Source organism: Cyphellophora attinorum (assembly GCF_001299255.1).
Source record: "Cyphellophora attinorum strain CBS 131958 chromosome Unknown Contig1, whole genome shotgun sequence".
Classification (NCBI taxonomy): Eukaryota; Fungi; Ascomycota; class Eurotiomycetes; order Chaetothyriales; family Cyphellophoraceae; genus Cyphellophora; species Cyphellophora attinorum.
In genome coordinates this window covers 455,502-477,223 of record NW_017253229.1, presented here as the reverse complement: position 1 = coordinate 477,223, position 21,722 = coordinate 455,502, and the positions used below count along the sequence as shown (strand labels likewise).

Genomic DNA, 21,722 nt, shown 5'->3' with positions numbered 1-21,722 from the left:
CTCGTCCTCTTCCTCTGACTCGTATTCACTGTCGCTGCTATCACTGCTCGAGCTGCTGTCACCCGTCCTGCCCCTCGTCGATGCCGTTGTGCGGCTTCGGCCAAGGCTGTGCTTTGCAGTGCCCGCCACAACCTCACCACCCCTGTCCGTCCCTTGCTGTGATTTCCACCTCGCTCTCCCTCGCTTCTCTCCCCGCCTCAATGTCTCCAACCGCTTCACCTCTTCGACATCCACCTCCGGGTGCATCCCGCGAATATGTTCATATAGCCTTGTACCTCTATTGAACCCTTTTTCGTGGTGTCGTGGACAGTCCTTCACGGGGCAGAAGTAGTCCCCTGCGCCACTTCCCCCTGTGGTGTAGCCCTCGCCCTCCGACGAAGGAAAATGCGGTGACGACTCTGGCAGGAACATTTTTCTGGTGTTGTGTACTTCCTGGATGTGGCGGCGTAGGTGACTCAATTTCTGGAAGGACTTTCTATGGCGCTTGCAGTGTGCGTGAGGACACTCAAGGCCGATGATCTGGATGTCGATGCCCGAGCAGGTTGCATATTGAGATTTGCAGCGAAGGCAGGAGGTTGAGTTCGAGTTGGGATCGGGGTCGGGTTCACATTTCGTCTTGTCTCCGTGGCAGAGTTTGCAAGATGCGCCGTACCGGATGCGTTTGACGGTAGCTGGTAGGGTGATCGACCTTCATCTTCTTGGGCTGGGTCTGTGCCGGCGAGAGTTGTGGATGCGAACGTCTCCTCCCATGTGGGTCCCTTGCTGGTTTCGTTTGGCTCGTGGAATGTGCGAAAAGTCATGTTCTCGTTGAACAGGTTCGCACACTTTTCGCTGACTCGGCCGACGACGTCGGTGTCCCAGCCGATTATGGCGGCCATGCCGACTATGTCGCTCCAGTCGCGGAGTCCTAGGGCTCTCTTGGGTGGCTCGGCTGGGTTTGCTTGATTGGCTGGCGGCGCACTATCGCGGAAGCGAGATCTCGATCTTGACCGCGTACGCCGCCGCTTGCGTGGTCGCGATGTGTCCGTGGCAGTGGTCTCGGCGTCTTCTGTGTCGTAGTCGCCGTTATGGCGTGGTAGGCCCGTTGAGTAGCTCTTTCGTGCCTTGTGCAAGGCGAGTAGTAGATCGTCAAATCGGCTCATGGTATGTCGGATACTGGGGAGCAGTAGCTTTTTGGCGACTTCGTCGTCTGCGATCGGGACGGGAGTCATGTCCTCGTCTTCGCTGTCGTCTGAGTGATGGCCCCCAGCTTTGCTAGTGTTGGGTGCCTCTTCATCTGAGTCGGCTAGGTAGACTTGTGATGTGATCATGCCTTCGCCGAGCTCGGAGTCAGAGCTCCAAGTCTCCGTAACGTCGGTCGCGGCTGCTGGAGTGGTGGCCTTGGATGTCGACTTGTGATCGCTTGCGGCATTGGTGTTTGATCGTGACGTTGACCTCGGCGGCGAAACGCGCTTTTTTCCACTGTTCGCGCCCTTCCCAGCGGCCTCGGCGGTGACTGCCCATGTGCGTGCCTCCCATCGTCGACGAGCTACTTTGGTGACATGTGCAAAAAGCTGCTCCTCTAGCCAGGCGCTTGGACGATGATCCGGGGCTGAAACGCTGCCGTACCCGCTCTGAGAAATTTCGGTGTCTCGGGGTACTTGCTCGGGCGGCAGTGGCCACGCGGTCCATCGTCTGTGAGGTCGCCAGACCGAATGATCGTCCTCTGGGTCTGCTCCTACCTGACCCGGTTGCATGCCCTTCCTTGTTGTTTGTTGGGCCCCGTCGGGATCACTTGCCCGCTGCTGGAGCCCATGAGCATTGAGCAGATGGAGACTGAGGTCCTGTGCATGCTCGTCATCTAGTGACTCGACAATGGCGCGTTCTTCTTTGGTGTATGTCAGCCATGTCGAGGCTGGACCATGATATCGATTGACTCGTGTCGCGTATGTATCCTGTGAGCGAGGTCGAAACCTTGCCTGACTGCTTTCACCCCGTGGGAGTGGTGGGGAGCTCGGAATATCGATGTCCTCCAACGAGTGAGTTGCCGACATTGCTGTTTCAGAGGAGCGACTTGCATCATGTGAAGAGTTGCTTACGAACCGGCGCCGCTACTGTGCAGACAAAGTCGTTGGGTTTGACGAAAGAGTTTACATCTACAAATGCCAAGGCCGCGTTGCCTTGTCTCACGAGGCAGCGCGCATGGGCAACCATTCATCAAAAAGCATGTCCACTTGTGACAGATTGAAGTCGAAAAGATCGAAGTGCTATCTAGTCTATCACTTCGCCGGTCTGAGCCCGACCCTGAGGTCCTCCCAGTCTAGCTTACTCGAACGCCGCCTTGTGGGTATCATATCATCACGCTCTGAGAAACTTCTTGTACATCCTGTCATCCGTACATTCGGTGTAAGGATATCCGACCTCCTTCAAGAAGGAATTCAATTCTTCTCTTTCCGAGTCAGGACACTGTATTGCCACCAGGATGTTGCCAATGTCGCCGCCCACATTTCGATACTGGAAAGCAGAGATGTTCTGTCCTGGCCGAAGAGTACGAAGAAATCTGAATAGAGCTCCGGGACGCTCGGGGAATGTGAACATGAACACGCGCTCGTCCGTCGCTGTAGATCTGCCTCCCACGAAATATCGGATGTGCTGCTTGGCCAATTCGTTGTTGGAGATGTCTTCTGCAGTCATACCATCTCGTTGCAGTCTCGTGAACAGCGACTCGAGCTCCTCAGCTCGGGTGGTTGCTGAGGTGACTGAGATACCCATGAGCACATTTGCTTGGCTGGAGGTGGAATATCTGTAGTTGAATTCTGTCACAGCTTGTGGTAGAACTGCCTCGACCAGGTTCACGAAGGAGCCTGGCTTCTCGGGGATGTCGACCGATAGCAGAGCCTCTTTGCCCTCACCGATACTAGCTCGTTCACTAACAAACTTCAATCGGTCAAAATTCATGTTTGCACCGCTGGCAATTGCGACCAGTTCTCGATTGACGTCTGCTGAGGGATTTTGTACAACCCACTTCTTCAGCCCTGCGAGGGATAAGGCTCCTGCGGGTTCCAGTATCGATCTCGTATCCTCGAAGACGTCCTTGATAGCGGCACAGATCTCGTCTGTGCTGACCTGGATGACTTCGTCAACCACCTCCTGACATATCCTGAATGTCTCCTCTCCTACGAACTTCACTGCAGCTCCGTCGGCAAACAGACCCACATCCTTGAGCATGACTCGCTTGCCGGCTGCAAGACTCTGCACCATCGCATTTGCATCACTTGCTTCGACACCGATGATCTTGATATGTGGTGCTATCCGCTTCACATAGACGCCGATGCCAGCTATGAGACCTCCACCACCCACACAGCAGAAGATAGCTCTCAGGTTCTGTAGCGACGCTTGCCTCAACAGTTCAGCTCCTATAGTGCCTTGACCAGCAATCACATACGGGTCGTCGAACGGAGGGATATTGATGAGTCCATGCTGCTTCTGCAGGTCGGCTCCGTGAGCTTTTGCTGAATCAAAGTCGGGCCCATGCAGCACCACGTTGCCACCGAGTCTGCTAACGTTCCTATGCTTGATCGCTGGCGTGCCCTCGGGCATCACAATGGTCGCCGGCATCTTTAAATGTCTAGCCGAGTATGCGACACCCTGAGCATGATTGCCAGCCGAGACAGCAATGACGCCCTTCCATGCGTCTTCTCTTGGCAGATGTGCCATTCTGTTGTATGCGCCACGCAACTTGAAGCTGAAGACAGGCAATAGATCTTCCCGTTTCAGCCATACTTTGCACTCCAGACGGTTCGAGAGGTTGACTGCATGACTCAGAGGTGTCTCTTCTACGACATCGTACACTCTTGAGCTCAGGATGAGCCTCAGATAGTCCGGGTAGCCTGTTGGCAGGAGCAGATCGTGAGGTACATCGAACTTTGGCACGGCTGTTCGCTCGTGTGGAGGTGTAGGTGTTGCGGCATACTCGGTGAGGACTAAACTCGATCGCTTGGGTGTGTGAGCGCCATTGACGCGCGGCGATTCGACTTGCGCCATGCTGGAAGCTCAGAAGCTGTCTGAAAGACGCTGGAAGAGCTGTCACCGCATCTGCGGTTGTCGACTTTGTTGAACTTTTGATACGAGAGGCCGGAAATCGGAGAAGCATTTCCCCGCAGACGCGTTGAAGCAAACATCACTAGCAAAGAACAAATCTACCTCCGTCTTCTTCCACAATCATCAAATCCATGAAATCATTGCTTAAGGGCTGGTCGTAGGCATTGCCCCATCCAACAGCACGCTGGCCGGAGTACATGCTGTCTGAAATGCTGGATTCGGTGTATGCGATCTACAGATCAACGCGTGTCTGTGAGGCAGGCAGGACATCCAAGCCTCACGCGAGTGCCAGGTATGCGCCGTTCGGATCAACTGGTCACAGAATTGCTACCATCACGTCCGTTGCCCGCAGCTCGACACCATAACGATCAAGTTGATTGGGAATGAAGAGCGTGGGTTCGTACTACCCGGGTTTTGCCCCTCATCCTCTCGCTTATGCAGCATGTTAAGCGCACTTAGGTAGGCTCTTGCTGCCTCCGCCGTGCTCACTGAAACAAGGCGTCAAGCCTGACGGCGTGAGAACCCTTTAGGAAGCTGTTGTGGCGTCGTGGAGAACTCCCACGCCCGTTGCCTTCATCAGCTTACTGCTATGAGATGCCTCATTCCAGCTATATGCTGCGATAGAGGGTCGACTTCTGCTTGATATTAAATCAAAGTCCTGATGTTGTCTTGCAGCCTCGAAATTTTCCCCGCGAATGGACATTAACCGGTATGCAGAGATGTACTAAGCGACTCAAATCAAGGCCAACGTTACTATCTGCTATGGTATGTTTAAGTCGTCTGACGAATGAGACCTGGATGTGAAGATGTGCAGGCAGGGGAGTCGTCCACACGCGCAAGTCCACGTTGATACCGAAAGGTAGTCCGTGTCGAAATGAGCGTTTTCGATCAGCAACCTGGTCCTAGCCTCAGACCAGCGTATTATAAAGCAAAGACCTGTTGTTCGCCTTGGTTTTCAGTGCGACTACTGCGATTTCGATATACATTCTTCCTGCTCGGACGAAAAGCGTGCCTGTTGTCGGAGTTCTTCTCGCACTCGCCATGGCTATGACTCAATCCGCGGTCGGCATTGCTGCCGTTGTGGTCGCGATAGTAGGGCTTTACAGACTTCTGCAGGTTGGCAGACGACCGCCGGGAATCCCACCAGGACCACCTACGATCCCGATACTTGGCAATTTGCATCTGATGCCTTCGAAGGACGGCCACCGTCAGTTCTCGAAGTGGGCTCAAGAATATGGTCCAATTTACTCCTTGATGCTCGGGACCAGGACATTTATCGTTCTCTCTTCTGATACTGCCGTGAAAGACCTTCTCGACAAGCGCAGTAACATTTACTCCTCTCGTCCCGATATGTACGTCGGTATGGACATCGCTAGTGGTGGATTGAGAATGCTTTTGATGCCGTACTCTGGACGCTGGCGACTCATACACAAGATGATTCACAACATCCTCAATATCAAGGCTGCTGTTACCTATGTTCCGTATCAAGACCTCGAGAACAAGTTCATGCTGCTGGGTATGTTGGAGCAGCCAAAAGAATTTGCAAACCATATCCGACGCTATACCAATTCCTTGACAACTCAAATGGTGTTCGGATTTCGCACACTGAGCATAAATGATCCGAAACTGCAGCAGCTTTTCACAGGGTTCGAGCACTGGGCTGAGGTGGCTGGCAACGCAGCATCGCAGCTCTTGGATCTCTTCCCAGTGTTACAGAGTCTGCCTGACTTTCTTGTGCCTAATCACCGATATGCCAAACGATTGCACAAGAAGGAGAAGGAATTATACGTCGGCCATTGGCTTAAGGCCAAGGCTGGCATTCAGGCTGGTACAACAATGGTAAGCGGTCTCCCACGAGAAATGCATGTGCTGACATACGGTCAAAAGCCATGCTTCTGTGTCGATTTGGTCAATGCTCAGCAGAAGGAGAAAGATTGGTTTTCTGATGACTTGGCTGGTTACACGAGTGGCTCTCTTCTCGAGGCAGGGTCCGACACCACAGCATCGGAGCTCATCGCGTTCATTCAGGCGATGACAGTCTTTCAAGATGTGCAGAAGCAAGTCCAAGACGAGATTGATAGGGTCGTCGGCTCAAGCCGTATGCCAGACATGGAAGATTATGCGAATCTACCACTCGTACGGGGTTGCGTCAAAGAGACTTTGAGATGGATGCCTACAAACATTCTCGGCGTGCCTCACTCCAACATACAAGAGGACCAATACATGGGCTATCGAATCCCCAAAGACAGCACAGTCATCACCAATGTCTGGTAAGTCGCGGCCTTGCCCTTGCTCAGCCCCTGACGACCAGGCGCTCATGGATTTTCAGGACAATCCACATGAACCCTGCGAAGTTTCCTAATCCACGCATGTTCGACCCAACCAGATTCCTGAGCGACAAGCTCACGATCTTCGAGTCCGTCATGTCCTCCGATCCCGGCACCCTCCACACCCGCTCCTTTATATTCGGCTCCGGCCGCCGTGTCTGCCAGGGCATGCACATTGCGGAACGCTCTCTATTCCTCGCGATCTCACGGCTCCTCTGGGCATTCAATTTCCGCAAAGCAATTGACCCGGACACCGGCAAGGAGATCACGCCGGACGTTGAGCGACTTACGCAAGGCTTGTTCGTGCTGCCTGAGAAGTTCGACTGCGTTATCAGACCGAGGAGCGTGGAAAAGGAAGAGATGATCAGGCAGGCTTGGAAGGAAAGTGAGGAGACGTTGTTGGATCCAAGCACCGGGCAGTGGCAGAAGGTGCCCGAGGGCATGGCGTTCTCCACGTATGAGCCGACCAAGGATGCTGTGATGGGTGAGGTTTGACGAGCTGTGTCTAGGCTTCGCACACCGGACATCGTGGGCATTGTCACTGCCAGTGCAGGTCTGGATTGATATCTAGGGAGTCCTGCCCTGTGCCACGAGCGCATGAACGTACAGCGGCACCTTCCTCTCATGCTTCAAATCGAAGTCGTCTTCGGCTTCCACCAGTATATTTACTTACAAATCTGTAAGCCTACCCAGACCTGGTTGTACTTCCGAACGTGGCACGAACAACAGTGGACACGTCCGGTAGCACAGCAGAGATGTGCCGTGGCAGAGCTTTCGAATGCTATATAGTGTGCCCTGTTACTACTTACTATCTGTTAGGAGAGATCTGCTGCCTCCGTTTTGTGTGAAGTGCCACCCTTGTCATCCGGTCTTGAGTATGCCTGAATCGTTACTCCAACTTTGATTCTCCATTGCAGACAAGCTTGCGGTGACATCTCGAACTTCCTCACAGACGGAAATACACTGCTGCTCAACGGGAGACTTATCTGGAGCTGTCGCGGACAACAGGCAGCACTGCCACCCCTTCCAACTTCACACAGACTCAACCCGAGCAGTTCTGAGGCCCTATTCATATCAGAACTTCTTCACGTGTGCGAGAACGTCACCACTCGCGACCTTGTTATACCACCCGAGCGGACTGTTTCCAGGCACAACTACACACCTGCTGTCCCGCACATGAGCACGTACCCGACCGAAACGACCTAGACAACAGCCCAGCCATGTCGAAACAACCCGCATCCGCCGCTGCGCCGGCCTCCGCCCCTCCAACGCCCGTCGAACCACCCCAGTCACCTCTCACAACGGGCGGCTCCCTCCCCTCCTCACTCGGCGATCAGTTCTTCGAAGAATCCCGCTCCCAAAAACTCTTCCGCAAGATCCGCCAAGAACCCTTGATTCCCCTCGGCTGCCTCGCGACCTGCTATGCCCTCTACCAAGCCTCCAAATCCATCCGCGTGGGCAACCCAACGCGCACCAACAAGATGTTTCGGGCCAGAATATACGCTCAGGGGTTCACGCTAGCGGCGATCGTGGCGGGGAGTTTCTTCTACAAGGATGAGAGGATGCAAAGGAAGAAGTTTGAGGGGGTGGAGGAGGAGAAGCGGCAGTTGGAGAAGAAGGAGAAGTGGTTGGCGGAGTTGGAGGCTAGAGATCGGGAGGATCGGGAATGGAGGGAACGGATTGAGAGGCAGAGTAGGGGGAAGAAGGTTGATGCGGCGGTTGGGCCGCCGGTGGCTCCTGCGAAGAGTATGAGGGAGGTGTGGCGGAGGGAAGGATGGGTTGAGAGGACGGCCAGGGCGTGGAGGAGAGCATGAGGTATCCTTGACCGTGAGTCTGGCGGTCTGTCAGGACCGTTGTTGGTTGAGGCGTTCCGATTACTTTGTTGTTGATAGATTTTGTACAAAAGTTCTATCGAGCGCCAGTCTCAGACGAGGCATGAGACATGCTCGCCGTGCTCGGACCTTGTAGTCTTAAATGGCCTCCACGACCCTGTCATCGACCTCCCATCTCGTCCAAGTACCTCCTCATGCTATCGAACTCGGTCTTGCCAGTACTGACCAGATACCTGATCTTCCCCACATCCGTCACCTCCCGATGCTTCTCGAACTCGCCTCTTGCGTAGGCACCTAGCTCTGTACGCTGACCCGAGCCCTTGGGGAGCGCACGTAGAGCTCGAAAGATCGTTCGGTAGAGGCCAATCACGCGCTGACGGATGAGAAAGTGTTCGAGGGAAAGACGCGGCGCTCTAGTCCTTGGCTGCGAACGCTTCTGGGAGGCTGTGGTTGCTGGCGCTGAGTCTGAGCTCAGTTGGCGATGCAGACTAAAGACGCGCCTGGATCTCTGCGACGGATAGACTCGTGCAAGAGGAAGCTTCAATGTCGTTCGCCCACACGCCGGGTGCATGTGGCAACCTTCGTGGGTTACAGTCAGGGTAGTGATGCGCTGATGACCTGCTTGTAGGATGCCCAGCGACCTGTCGCCTGCTTGAGAGCGAAGATGAAGCAGGTGATGAGCCGGAATCAGTCAGTCGAATGGTCAGATCTCCTTGCGTCTGAAGAAGTAGGCGTAATGGTGAATGATGCGGACTAGGTACGTAACATCTTGAGATCGAGATCGAGGCCAACCCCGGATTCGAGACTTGACGTCGAAGAAAGGCCCGAGATGTCACTCTCGTCATCCGGTCTCACTCGTGTGAGCCAGTCAGCTGCGTAGGCACTTAGGCTTTAGGCATGCCTTGCCCTGGAGTAGCCCAACCTTAGGCATGAAATTGGCTACAAATGAACGCTCTCAAAAGGGTCGGGCACCAATCAACATCTAATACCAGCCCATCTGGCACACGTGTTAGGCCTTCCCTCACCTAGGTAATCGATGTCATGGGTATGGTCTCGCCCGCAGCACCACTAACAATGTTTATCGAGGTAGACTCTGGTCAACCGGTCTCTCTGGCACTCCACGCAGATCACGTCAACCAGGCTGTCGCTAGCTGGAGATCAGGGTCTAGATAGCTTGAACCTGCAGCTGAATTGAGGAAGTGACATAACCATGTCTATGTAGCTATCAAACAAGGTGAAGGTACAACGAGGGATTTGGCTATGAGCAGTGGCGTCCCGTCATCTTCTAAGGATCCCTGAAAGCAGCCTCTCCGCCTCAGCAAGGTCCTCGAGACCTCCCATCCAGCTAGTATATTGGTCAGGCCGGACTAGCACCACCAAGCCGCGTTCCTTATCAACGCCATAATTCTCATACGCATGTCCATGACCTTGATGATAGCTCTCATCATCCGCAAAGATGCGGTAGTAATCGAAGCCTCCATTTCCAGCTGCAGAACCACAGTAGAATGCCTTTGGCAAGTCAAAAAGTTCGATCTCTCGTCGAGGTGATGCGTGGATCAATATTGGCTGGACACAATTTTCGGTCAAGAATGGAAAGCCGCAGGGTGAGCTTCGATCAAGCCTTTCCCCTAAGTTCTTCAATCGCTGCATTGAGGCTTCATGTCTGAGATCTCCAGGGAAGACTAGTAGTCGCCATGATCCGTCGGACTTCAGGACGTCTCCCAGCTGTATCGGTGTGGCGTCACATTGACATACCACCTGGAAGGATGGTAAGCGCGATCCTAATTGCAGCACACTCTTCGGAATAGCTGGATCTGCAGAAGCGGACTTGTGATGCTCCTGGGCCACAATCTTACAGGCGCCATACCGCACGGAAAGTCCGGAGGTGAAATCGTTGCCCTTTTGAAAAGTCGCCTTGAAGTCTTCCATCGAGATGCCCGCTTCATCCGCAAGGTCTTTGGCTGGTCGGCCGGAGAACATGTAGGAGAACTTAGTATCAAACTCGATCAGTTGCTGAGCAATTGGCCTTCTTTCTGATTCGTAGGTTTTCAGAATGGATCGTTGGGCCGTTTTGTTCAAGACAGCACCCAATTTCCAGCCTATATTGTAGGTGTCGTGCATGCTCACGTTCATACCTTGGCCGGCTTTGGGTGAGTGGGTGTGCACTGCATCAAAGTGTTAGTAAGAGCCACAGTAACAGGGACATGAGGGTAGTCCCCTGGCCAGGATTCTATCGCCATGGTGTTTGTTGCAATGCTTATAATTCCTTACCTGCATCTCCGGCTAAGAATATGCGATCAAACTTGGCGTAGGTATTTCCTACTCTCTGACCAATCTGCGTAGATGGTCAGCCGGGAGAGGCCCCATCGTAGGCAGAAACGGCAGCACTGACCTGATAAATCGTCCACCACTCAAGATAGTCGTAGCTAAGACTGTACGGCTGGAGAATCTTCTTTGCCGCGTCGAAGATGAGTGATGGGCTTCCCATCGACTTGTCGAATCTCTCTCCTCGTGCCGGACGAATGTCAGTTAGCTGAATGTACAGTCTGACCAAGCCACGTTCACGCGGAATGATCATAATTGAGCCAGAGTTGGCACTGTGGACAGCACATCGCATCCTAATGTCCGCTTGAGGGGTCTGAGTTAGCATAAGTCCCACCATCACAATGGAAAGAGAATGCTGCCTTACGAAAGTCAGTAATGGGAACGACGTCCATTACACCCCAGATAGATGCAGTCTGCTCGCCTTCCATAACAAGACCAATTTGTCTGCCAACCCAGGAGTGTGCTCCGTCGCAACCTATCAGGTACTTGCATCTGATCTCATTTTCCCCTACCTCAGCGTTTTCCTGTGCAGAGCTGGTACCATTGGGCTGATTGTGAGAAAGACACTCAACGCGAACGGAAATCGGGTAAGCATCCTCGGATTCTATCGCAGACTCATCGACATCGATCGTCAGTGGCTTTGCAGGTCGCATCACCGAGACTTCGCTGCTGGTACGCTCTATGAAGTCAAAGAGATAGTTCTCGATCCTGCCCTGATGAAGGACGCTCTGTTGAAACCGACTGGTACCAGGGATAGTGTCCGGTATTCGGTCAGTGCGTCGAATGACCCCATAGCTATCGGGATTCTTGGGAAGCATGAGTCAGTGCTGTCACGCTGCAAACGACCTAACGACCTGACTATCCAAACATACCCAAAAGCAGACTTCTTGCATCAAACTAGCTTCTTTGTAGATCTGATCACCAAAGCCGAAGCTGTGTAGGATCTCGAGCGTGCGCGACTGCAAGCCGTCGGCGTGACCGTTGACGATTCTTGACTCGCGTTTGTCGATGATGATGGTCTTGAGTTGGTAGACGGCTGCCCACATGGCTGCCATTAGCCTAGGTCGGACGTTCAATTCGGTGTTTCTGATGTTCAGGTATCACTCGACTTACCCCGCTGGCCCTGCGCCGACGATGACAAGATCGACATCCTGTGGCATGTCGTCGGTATGAGCTGTGTCTGTACCTAGAATGAAACGCTGTAGAGCCAGATTGCTGCCAATCTAGAGGTACAACGTCCATTTCAGCACAAGCACCAAGTCCGTCCAGCCATGAAGGCTGCCGCAGGCCAAGATTTGACGCAGGACCCAAAGACAATGGGTAATCAGCGCACGCCGAGAGTCGACGCATGATCCGAAGACACTGCTGGGGCCGCAGCGCGAGAGTCATCGCATGATCCGACCATCAGTCACTGGGTGATTAGCTCAGTAGCAGTCTCGCCGACGTCTACAAAAGCCGTGCGAGGTATCCACAGCCGCGGGTATACATCTCTTTGAGTTGCGGTTTAGCACATACCGCACCCGAGAAAGCTCGGACTCCTGGACTTACTCGGAGTCACTATACGGATGACTGTTGGGAGCTTGTTACGCCACATTGCTACGAGGGAAGACATTGTTGCAGAGGCTCATCCAAATGATTGAAATTGATGTGGATGAACGCATGCCATTACTTCGCTAAGGGATGGGAAGCGGAGCGCGAGAGAGAAAGGAGGGATGCAGGGAACTCAGGTAACTGACGTAGGACATTGCCAAGCACTGACTGTTGCACGTGACCAGAACGCGTCTTCGACTTCAGGTCCAAAACAATCCTGAACCTGAGACCATTTGACCAACCTGGTGTACCGCACAGCGGCAACTTCAGCTTCCTCACTACGTGACTTTAGATAGCGGCGAATGTCGCGTCGATCCTTCTACATTGCAGCCAAAGATTTTCTCCTTCACCGAGCGTTTACTCCTCCCCTGGCTGCTGCTGAGCTGCCCTCTGGATTAAGCTCCCGAACTTCTCACCCCTAAGAGTGACCTCGATGGGGAAAGGCTCATTCGACGTGAAGTGATTGATGTTGCGGTCGTCAAAAGGCTCCCTCTGCATACCGGTCAGTACAATCCAGATACTTCTGACGCGTCATGATGTCTGGTTTACTTACCGCTTTGAAATCGAAACAGTAGATCAACCGCGCAAGATTGATGAAAATACTTTTTTGTGCCAGTCGATATCCTACACACAGTCGTCGCCCATGTCCAAACTGCCAGCTGCCCTCCCAGATCTCCGCTTCCCGCCCATCTAGCCATCTCTCGGGTTGGAACTCCTTCGGGTCTTCGTACGAAGCAGGATCGTTGGCGATGGCGGCATGATTGATAACGAAATTCGTGCCCTTCGGGAAGAAGTACCCTTCAAATTCCAAGTCTTCAGTGAGCATGTGCTCCGGTGTCCAGTCAAAGATACGACGCCAGCGCAGCATTTCTTTGGCGAAAGCGTTGATGTATGGTAAGTTCTTCTCGTCCGAGAACTCAGGAAGGCGCTCGGCATGGCTCCCACAGACTTCATCGAGCTGCTGCCTTGCCTTCAGGAACTTATCCGGATTTGTGACGGCAGCGAGTATGAAAATGTTCGTTGTCAATCTGGTTGTGTCGCTGCCTGCTTCAACCAGCTGCATAGCAAGGAACATCTTGTCATCTTCGCCTCCAGAGAATTTGCCTTCGTTGAAAACCAAATCTCTGGCAAACGATTGTGGCGCCTTCCCAAGCTCGATGTTCTCCTTGAGAGGCTTCCAGTACGCACTGTATGCCTCGTGGGTTGCTTTTCCCATCTGATCGTACTTTCCACGCCACCATTGCAGGGCCAGTGGCAGCTTCGCTAAGTCAGGGAAACAATCCCAGAAATTGTAAGGTGGGGCGTTCATCAGGAAGTAGAATTGTGCTTCGGCCACTTTGTCGACATCTGCTCCTGCTCCAGGCCGCTCTCCGAATGTAATGCGGTGAATAACCGAGTTTGAGTATGTCCGGTTGTGGAGGAACCAATCTTTTGGTCTTTCTGAATACGATGCAAGCAGTGTGATGCTCTCGGTATTCTGATACTCCTGGTACTTGTTGAGAGCTGATCCACTGAGCAGTTGGTGCATCACCCGTCGGCGCTCAGTCCATCCGTCCGCTGGAAGCAGTACGGATCTTCGTCCCTGACTGATCAGCTCATTCACCATCGGGTATCGTGGTCTCCCATTCGTGACGCTGCCCTTACGACCATACAGCTCTGAGACCAGTCGATTGCTGTTCAAGACCACCCACAGCTTCGAGCCAAGGTGAGTGGTCGTCATCTCTCCATATCTGGCGATCTGGTGTCCCTGCAGATATATCAGTGTCTGTTCTCCCATCCTCGTGGATTAGCATACAGCTGCTTCCCCTTGTCCATACAGCAACAAATTCCCAATCAGTGGATAGCCACGGGGACCAGGTGGAAGTCTCCATTTCTTGCCTGTTGGCGGAGGCCTTCGATCGACTGGTCGTAGTAGCCGAAAGAGGGCTACGAACAGAAAGAAGACTCCCAGGAAGAGAATCAAAGCGGCCTCGGAAAAGCTCATTCGGAAGACGGGCTGAAGTGCTGACGAAATCGAGATGTTGGTCATCGTTGCTCTATGGTACCTGCAGCACTGAGGACAGAGTATGAGGAAAGGTACGAGCTGCTGGAGGGCACTTGGCGGCGTGCTCTGAGATGGCGGTTCCTACTTGTGTGTGGCGAGTCCATCAACAACGATGAGGTGAGCTACCGCATAGCCACTGTGTTGGAGCCGAAGGCATAGAAAATCTGCGGGCTATTCTCAGAGCGTTGTTCTGTTGCCCGCTGCGGAAGGCTCGAAATCATGAGATGCGGAAGTTTTGGTCCGCAGGACTGACTGGCCCGCAAAGTCGGGGTGCACCATGGGGAAACACGAGAACACCTCACTCAACGCTGACCAAGCCGCATGCACGACACTGGGTGTTGACATCGTCTCGACATCAATCCGTGGCACTAATAATACAGGTCTCGAGGTCTAATCACCATCTTAAATTATGTGGCTCCTACGCGGAAAGGCTTGTGAACATGTCGAAGTCCTCCTCCGCCCTCAGGATCCTTTGTCTCGCGGTGCTTTTCACCACTATGACGAAAGCCAGCAACATCTTCCAAGTGGACGTCCACACGCATCCCATTCCTGACTTCTACAAAGAAGCCCTTGTTGCAGCAGGTTACAATGCAACCAGTACCGGGGACGTATTCGTGGACGGGTTTCGCACACCAAACTTCACAATCGATTCCTACCTCCAAGAGCGCATCGCAGACGCTTACAACTACTCCATTCTCAGCATTACAGCACCGGGAGTGAGCTTCCTGAAAGGCAATTATCAAGCAGCATCTCTGGCGCGTCGGCTCAACGACCAGATGAGCACCTGGGCGAAGGAGTATCCTCAGCAGCTAGGCGCCTTTGGCATCCTCCCTCTGCCAGACACTGAGGCTTCACTCGCAGAAATCAAATATTGCCTCGACGAGCTTCACTTTGAAGGAATCGGTCTCTACACGAACGTCAACGGCGCCTACCTTGGAGACCCCAGCCTCGATCCTATCATGGAAGAACTCGACCGCCGTGGAGCGACCGCCTTCGTTCACCCAGCTGGTCCGCCACAGTCTCCTGCGCTTCCCGGAATGTCTTTGCCTGTGATCGAGTATACGTTCGACACGACACGCGCCATAGCGAACCTGCTCTTCACGCAGACCCGTCGGCGGTATCCAAATATCAACTTGATTTTCTCGCACGGTGGTGGTGCTCTTCCTTTCCTCGCAGACCGACTAGCTGTGCAGACCACTTTGCCGTTCCAGGGAGGGAGAAACTTCAACGAGTCTTACGCCGAGCTTCAGACATACTACTACGACACAGCTGTCACATTGGGAAATCCACAGTTCGCCGCTCTGAAAGAATTTGTTGGTGCGGATCGATTGTTGACTGGATCGGATTGTGAGTCCTCGTCTGATTTGTTGATCGCTCTCCTCCTGTCCGACCTTCTCTCTGATGCTCTCTGCATAACACATCTCGAGATGATACCATCGCCCTGCACGAGACTAACGCTGCTTCTATAGATCCTTATGTGCCTGGGCCGCTTGTACCGTGGATTCAGGGGAGGTTCGCTAAGTATGATGGGTTCACTGATCAGGACCGCGAGAAGATCGGATGGAGAAATGCGTTCAAATTGTTTCCTGGGCTCGCGAAGAAGTTCCCTGAGCTGGACAGTGGACCAGCTTGACGAGAGCGTCGCAATGCTGTTCAGTGGCCGTAGGCTTAGGTGAATGACAGCAGTGCAACCAGTGATTCCGAAACGTGCAAAGAATAGTGATGCCGCCTGTCTGAGACAGTGAAGTGATCGCCTCGGTTGCCCTCGGGTCTTTACGCTGTCAGAAATGGTATAAGTAGGTGTCATGCCATTGGGCTCTTCCTCTCCTCTTAGTTCAATGGAAAGCACCGTCAAACGCCATTGCCATACCAGGTCAGCGTCCACTGCTACCAGGTGGGGCTGGCATTGCAAAGTTGAGATCCTCAAATTCCCACACAGTCCGAAATGTCAATGGCGATCATTCAAATATGTAAACAACAGCAGATATAAAGGATCATTTAGTGTGAGAAGAAGCGTTCTGACGCTGCTGATTGGATCGAGCATCATTCTTCTTGTCAGAGTCTGTTCCGTCCCATTGGTGATGTTTCTGATGCGTGGACGTACATGTACGAAGACAATTGCTAGCAATTGGTCAGAAGAAAAGCAAGACAGCACAGTACCTAGGCATTCTCCTGGCGCTGGCTCCAGCAGCTGTGAAACAACAGATCCCTAACATCTCCTCGTCGAAGAGCTTCTCAGATCACATCAGACGATCGTCAGTAATACCCTCAAGCGATGTCAAGTAATAGCCCTTATCCGCATCAGCATCCCAATCTGCTCTCGCCGATCCATCGCCCAACCAGCCCATCTCATCGTCATCATGATAAGTGTACTCCCAGTCTTCCCATCTCGGCTTCTCGAGCGCCTTCACCGCATGCAAACTCGACCCAGGCCATAGGCCTGTGATCCTGCCGTCGGTCTTGTACCACGAGGAACACTCCTCGCTGTAAACGGTACGTTGAAAATACGTATCGCAGAAGGCGGTAAAGTTCTTCACTGAGCGGACGGATGGCTGCATTGTGCGGATATTTTCGAGCTGCATCTTCTGCAGTGCTTGCGCTGTATAGTCCACAAACCGCTCTATGGTTATGAGCAGGTTTCCGTGTCCTAGGCCAGAGTTGGGACCTAAGAGCATGAACATGTTGGCAAAGTCGTTCACCGCTAGGCCTAGGTAGTTCGCCGTTCTCGGACCAGCCGCGTTCTCTGCGAAAAGCTGTGCACCAGTGCGGCCGTAGATTGGCAGAGAGTCGAAATGGGTGTTGAAGCCGGTGGCGCAGATGATGGCGTCGACATCACGCTGCTTGCCACATTTGGTCACGATGCCGGTCTCATTGACTCTCTCGATCGGGTCAACGATGACCTCGACATTGTCCTCTGTAAGCGCCTCAAGGTATCCCGGGCCGGGTGTGATCCGCTTGCACAGCGGTGAGAAGGAAGGCAAGAAGTGTTGCAGCAGCTCCGGCTTCTTGGACAGTCGTTTCGCCATGAGGTCGGAGAAGATCTGCCTCGCCATGGCTTGAACCTCTGATCCACGTAGCACCACTTGAGATCCACTTTGAACGGACTTCTCAATGGCTTTCCTGTAGTCGAGGTAGGACTCCCGATTGTCTTGCCACCCTTTGATCTCATCAGCCTCGTAGTCAAAGTTCTCTCCTTCGACGCCTCGCTTGATAATCTGATCCAAGCCCATAGGCGTCGCGATCCATGTCCGACCTCGAACGTAGTGGTGCAACTGGCGCACTTTTGGTCTGATGTTGGGGACAATCTGGATGCCGCTGGAACCAGCACCAATGACAGCAACAACTTTGTCCTGATCGAAAGACTTCGGTCAGTCCAGGTGTGGCGGCATCGAAAGCAGTGGTCAACGTACCTCAATCTGAAAATTTGGGTCCCAAGCTGCACTATGCATCAATTTGCCCTTGAAATCCTGCAGACCCGGGATTGAGGGCCAATCCCATTGATTCAGTATGCCAACCGCACTGATCAACACATCCGCCTCGTCCGTCTTCTGACCCCCGTTGTCTGTATCCTGGACAATGACCCTCCACTTGGCCGTAGCATCGTCCCAGCTCGCCTTGAGCACCTTGTGAGAGAACCGCATGTACTTGAGCACATTGTATTTCTCTGCCACACGCTGCCAGTAACGAAGGATCTCAGAGCCTGACGCGTAGAATGTCGACCACGCGTGATTGAAGTCCCACGAAAGTTGATATGCGTGGGAGGGTATGTCTGTGATTCAAGATTCAGCATCAAGTCATCGATGACCACAGTACCATGCATACCACATGCTACCCCTGGGTATCTGTTCTCCAGCCAAGTGCCGCCAAGACCTTCGTTCTTGTCGTATATGACAAGGTCGAGGTTCTGAACTGCCCGTGGAAGTTTGATGCCGTTCAAGATGCCCGATATGCCTGCGCCGATGACAATGACCTTGAGAGGTCTCGCATTGTCGAGGGCATGCGCTCCTGGGAGAGACCCGGTGCCGTTCATCACGGTCATTTTGCTGATATGCAACCTCGCCAGGTCGTAGGACTGCTGTCAGAGTGGATCTTCCAAACCGGCCATGCTGCCCCTTTTCATCCCCAGACCGAGAGGTCATGTGTTCGTCTACTGGTCCCATCTGCATGCTGTAGTATTGTGAGACGCCTAGGTGAACGGCGGACCTTCAACTCGCGGCAATAGCGATGTGCTGTGCTACACAGCGTCATGTTTCGCACAACTGTGAGCGCTGTGCGGACTGTTCATAACCGCTATCAACCTCTGCGGTATGAATTCGCCCGCATACCGCAACGCCAAGCACCGATCTAGGATCGAATCTCAACCTGTTCTCCACTGTTTCAAGCAGGCCGCGAATGAGTCTTAACGCGACTACTGGGAATGCGTACTTAGATAGTCAGCGAAATAGGCGCATTGGCTTGTGGCTCGTCAACCTCCTCGGTAGCGCTGCTCGACTATCCCCACGGGGTAACATTTTGATGCTAGTTGCGGAGGCGAATGTGGAGATAGGTGAAAGTGACAGGCGGGGAAGGGGACGCTGCGAGAATACAAGTAGCGAGATGTGACTCGGTATGGCTCGACGGCGGGCCGCACATCTTCTCAGCACAATTCTGCCCTACCGTGTTGATACCGACGCTTCAATGGTATGGAGCAGTCGCAACCCTCAGAACGCCGCGTGGCAAGCAAATTGCAAGGCAGGAAGAAAGGGCAGCAAGCTTGCGAGAGCTGCCGGGGTAGTAAGCGCAAGTGCGATGGTGCAAAACCAATCTGCGGCACCTGTTCGAGGCGAACACCTCGCGCAGAGTGTGTGTACAAGAAGACACCCTCGCGCAAAGCTGCGATGTCCAAGTATGTGAGACTGGGGTCCACCTTGGGTGAGGTCACTGCGGGTCGCCGGCCAGTGGTGCCTGCTCAAGTGCCCTGCCATGTCTTCGTTTTTGCAACATTTCTACGGGCAATAACTGACACTGGAAATTGTCACCTCGCAGACAGATCGAAGTGCTTGAGAAGAGGCTTGCTGTTTTGGAGGGGCGACATCCTGAGTCGGACGATGAGGCCATCAACAGTCCGGTCGGCAGCGATGAATCGCCATCACAAGCCGGCGAGCCCTCGCCAGGGGCTGATGGCTCTCTGCCGGCACCTTGTCCCCCGTCTGACGAGCGACATGCTTACATCTCTCCTGATATGTCCGATATTGCACATCCCGGCGCTGCCGACAATGGGAACAGTCCCCAGATGGGCAGGTCCAGACCGGAGCCTGACCATGTTAGACGCCGGGTAGGCTCGTCCTTGGACAATCTATCGGTGCGTATACTGCTACTGTTGGCTCGCGGACCATTGACACACATCAACAGGCGATCGTGGACGATCACATAGATGGCTTGGGCGCGATTACGCGGCTTGCGCCATCGTGTGGCAGTCCTCCCGAAACAGAGCGGACCATCTACTTCGGAACTTCCAGCACGGTGAACTTTGTCAAACAGGTTCACCAAATCCTGTCCGAGGCCGACGCCGGTGTTCAGCAGGACGCACGCTCATCTGATCTACCAAAGCCGAAACGTCGGCATGATTCCCACCGTGATCTTCACGGCCCAAAGCTCATCGAAGAATACGCAATTCCCACACGAGGCGAGTCAGAGTCGATGCTTGCAAGCTTTTGGACAAGAACATACCCGCTCTACCCCTTCTTGAACCGCAGTGACTTCGACGAATCATACTGCGAACTTTGGACTCCCACTTCGCACAACGATGTCCGCGCTCCGATGGCTGCAGCTAATTATGGCGACTCTGGTTACTGTGAAGACTCAGGTCAACACCGAGTTCGTGTACACGGAGACGGCATACCAGAGTCCCGACGCTTCCACGTCCTATTGAACATCATGTACGCTCTGGGCTGCCTGTCCGGTACGTCGAAACATACTACGACACAGGCGGAACGTGCTCAATTCTACTGGAGACGCTGTAAGGAACTGCTTGAACGGGACTTCGATATATTCAACCGCCCTCGCACGCGCTTCATCCAAGCTGTGCTTTACATGAGCGTCTACATGCAGAGTACCGAGGAATTGACGTCAGCCTCATGGAATCTGAGTGCGATTGCTATCAGAATGTCACAAGCTTTGGGCCTCCATTGCGCCGTCACCAACAAATCTCAGGATCCAGCACGTCTCAAATTGCTCTCTGTTCGTGCGCAGACCTGGGCAGGCTGCGTCGTGATGGATCGGTGAGTCGCCAGCTCGTCCATGTGAAGATCAATTAGTCGCTAAATTGTTACTACAGCACTTTGTCGCTGATCTATGGACGGCCACCTTCTATTCCTCCCATCAGTAAAGGCCTCCGGAAGCTGTACATGCAAAGACTATCGGACGACCCGTCTCATGATAGACACATCGTAATGTTCATGGTGAAGTCCTTGAAATTGGCCGAACACCTAAGTGACTTTACTCAATTTCTCGACAGCTCCGATTTTCCAACAAGCACTTCAGACTCCGACCAGTCTGCAGTGCTTTCGTCGGACGTCGATCTACCTTCGGGTCTCTGCCAGAAGCTTATCGATTTCGGAGCTGCCTTAAGACAATGGGAGAAAGGGCTGCCTCCGCCTTTAGCACTGCCAGCTATGGACATGCAGACGACAGAAGGGACGTCTGCGACCCATTCTGTGGATAGACAGGCTGTGGTACTACGTGCACGGTTCCTGTACAGTCAAATCGTCGCATATCGGCCGCTGCTACTATACTACTCAAGCATTGCACGGCACCGAGACACTTCTCAAACTGATTGGCTATCAACCTCTTCCGGGCTGAACGACGCTATCATCCAGAAGACATGTAAAATGTGTACAGATGCAGCCATCAAGCTGGTTTCCACGCTTGCGTGGGCTGCACGGACTAACAGCGAGGCACTGCCAGAATCGTGGTACACCATTTTCTATCTCTATAATTGCGGCATGGTCCTATTGCTTCAGCGAAACCTTTTCTCTTGCCTGACAGACTCAGAAGCCGCATGGTCGAAGTGTATAGAGCTACTGCAGTCTTTCCAGCATGGCAACCGAACGGCACTCCGATGCATCAAGCTGCTACTTCGGTTGTCTGGCCAGGCATTTCCGCTTCTCAGCATGGGCGGCCCACAGGCAACGACGACATCTTGGAGACCAGAAACGCAGACCGGGCCGTCTATGCCTGTTGACAGACCCTCCTCACTCAACGACACCACGAACATAGCGAACAGAGTAGATCGCTTGAGTCAACCGCCAGCGATCCAGGGTCTCGGTTCATTCGGCAATGTCTACGGCCGCAGCGGCGATGTTAGCTTCTCGGCATTTGCTTTCACTCCGCGGGATGTATCACAATCTCATACCCAGCAGATGTATCAGCAGGACGAATTCCAATGCCCTCCTCCAGCGGCTCCGACAGACGGCGACTTTGGTACTGCGGCCCAACATCCTTCGACGACTCGCTTGGTATTGACATGAGCTGGCTAAGTACAAT

The 21,722-nt window shown here is 53.4% G+C and overlaps 9 protein-coding genes across 9 annotated transcripts; 4 read left to right on the top strand and 5 right to left on the bottom strand.

The window, feature by feature from the left end:
• Window positions 1-455: 455 nt before the first annotated feature.
• On the bottom strand, window positions 456-2,033 carry AB675_407 (uncharacterized protein; the record flags this gene model as incomplete). The annotated part of the gene is made up of 1 exon (XM_018144192.1): window positions 456-2,033. The coding sequence occupies one exon, from the start codon at window positions 2,031-2,033 to the stop codon at window positions 456-458; it is 1,578 nt and encodes a 525-aa protein (XP_018005840.1).
• A 304-nt stretch (window positions 2,034-2,337) lies between these two features.
• Window positions 2,338-4,023, bottom strand: AB675_406 (Threonine dehydratase, mitochondrial; the record flags this gene model as incomplete). The annotated part of the gene is made up of 1 exon (XM_018144181.1): window positions 2,338-4,023. One exon carries the CDS (start codon window positions 4,021-4,023, stop codon window positions 2,338-2,340), a length of 1,686 nt encoding a protein of 561 aa, XP_018005940.1.
• A 1,098-nt stretch (window positions 4,024-5,121) lies between these two features.
• On the top strand, window positions 5,122-6,902 carry AB675_405 (O-methylsterigmatocystin oxido; the record flags this gene model as incomplete). The annotated part of the gene is made up of 3 exons (XM_018144170.1): window positions 5,122-5,919; window positions 5,968-6,350; window positions 6,410-6,902. 3 exons carry the CDS (start codon window positions 5,122-5,124, stop codon window positions 6,900-6,902), a joined length of 1,674 nt encoding a protein of 557 aa, XP_018005656.1.
• A 725-nt stretch (window positions 6,903-7,627) lies between these two features.
• On the top strand, window positions 7,628-8,221 carry AB675_404 (Respiratory supercomplex factor 1, mitochondrial; the record flags this gene model as incomplete). The annotated part of the gene is made up of 1 exon (XM_018144159.1): window positions 7,628-8,221. The coding sequence occupies one exon, from the start codon at window positions 7,628-7,630 to the stop codon at window positions 8,219-8,221; it is 594 nt and encodes a 197-aa protein (XP_018005759.1).
• Window positions 8,222-9,517: 1,296 nt separating this feature from the next.
• AB675_403 (Phenol 2-monooxygenase) lies at window positions 9,518-11,724 on the bottom strand (the record flags this gene model as incomplete). The annotated part of the gene is made up of 6 exons (XM_018144148.1): window positions 9,518-10,404; window positions 10,511-10,574; window positions 10,632-10,867; window positions 10,929-11,370; window positions 11,437-11,623; window positions 11,678-11,724. 6 exons carry the CDS (start codon window positions 11,722-11,724, stop codon window positions 9,518-9,520), a joined length of 1,863 nt encoding a protein of 620 aa, XP_018005565.1.
• A 787-nt stretch (window positions 11,725-12,511) lies between these two features.
• Window positions 12,512-14,183, bottom strand: AB675_402 (O-methylsterigmatocystin oxido; the record flags this gene model as incomplete). Its single annotated transcript, XM_018144137.1, has 3 exons — window positions 12,512-12,646; window positions 12,708-13,901; window positions 13,950-14,183. 3 exons carry the CDS (start codon window positions 14,181-14,183, stop codon window positions 12,512-12,514), a joined length of 1,563 nt encoding a protein of 520 aa, XP_018005667.1.
• Window positions 14,184-14,695: 512 nt separating this feature from the next.
• AB675_401 (2-amino-3-carboxymuconate-6-semialdehyde decarboxylase) lies at window positions 14,696-15,831 on the top strand (the record flags this gene model as incomplete). The annotated part of the gene is made up of 2 exons (XM_018144126.1): window positions 14,696-15,545; window positions 15,668-15,831. The coding sequence occupies 2 exons, from the start codon at window positions 14,696-14,698 to the stop codon at window positions 15,829-15,831; spliced, it is 1,014 nt and encodes a 337-aa protein (XP_018006021.1).
• Window positions 15,832-16,438: 607 nt separating this feature from the next.
• Window positions 16,439-18,237, bottom strand: AB675_400 (putative sterigmatocystin biosynthesis monooxygenase stcW; the record flags this gene model as incomplete). Its single annotated transcript, XM_018144115.1, has 3 exons — window positions 16,439-17,548; window positions 17,609-17,967; window positions 18,021-18,237. The coding sequence occupies 3 exons, from the start codon at window positions 18,235-18,237 to the stop codon at window positions 16,439-16,441; spliced, it is 1,686 nt and encodes a 561-aa protein (XP_018005393.1).
• An 838-nt stretch (window positions 18,238-19,075) lies between these two features.
• AB675_399 (uncharacterized protein) lies at window positions 19,076-21,706 on the top strand (the record flags this gene model as incomplete). The annotated part of the gene is made up of 4 exons (XM_018144102.1): window positions 19,076-19,087; window positions 19,228-19,539; window positions 19,590-20,458; window positions 20,515-21,706. The coding sequence occupies 4 exons, from the start codon at window positions 19,076-19,078 to the stop codon at window positions 21,704-21,706; spliced, it is 2,385 nt and encodes a 794-aa protein (XP_018005509.1).
• Between the last annotated feature and the right edge of the window lie 16 nt (window positions 21,707-21,722).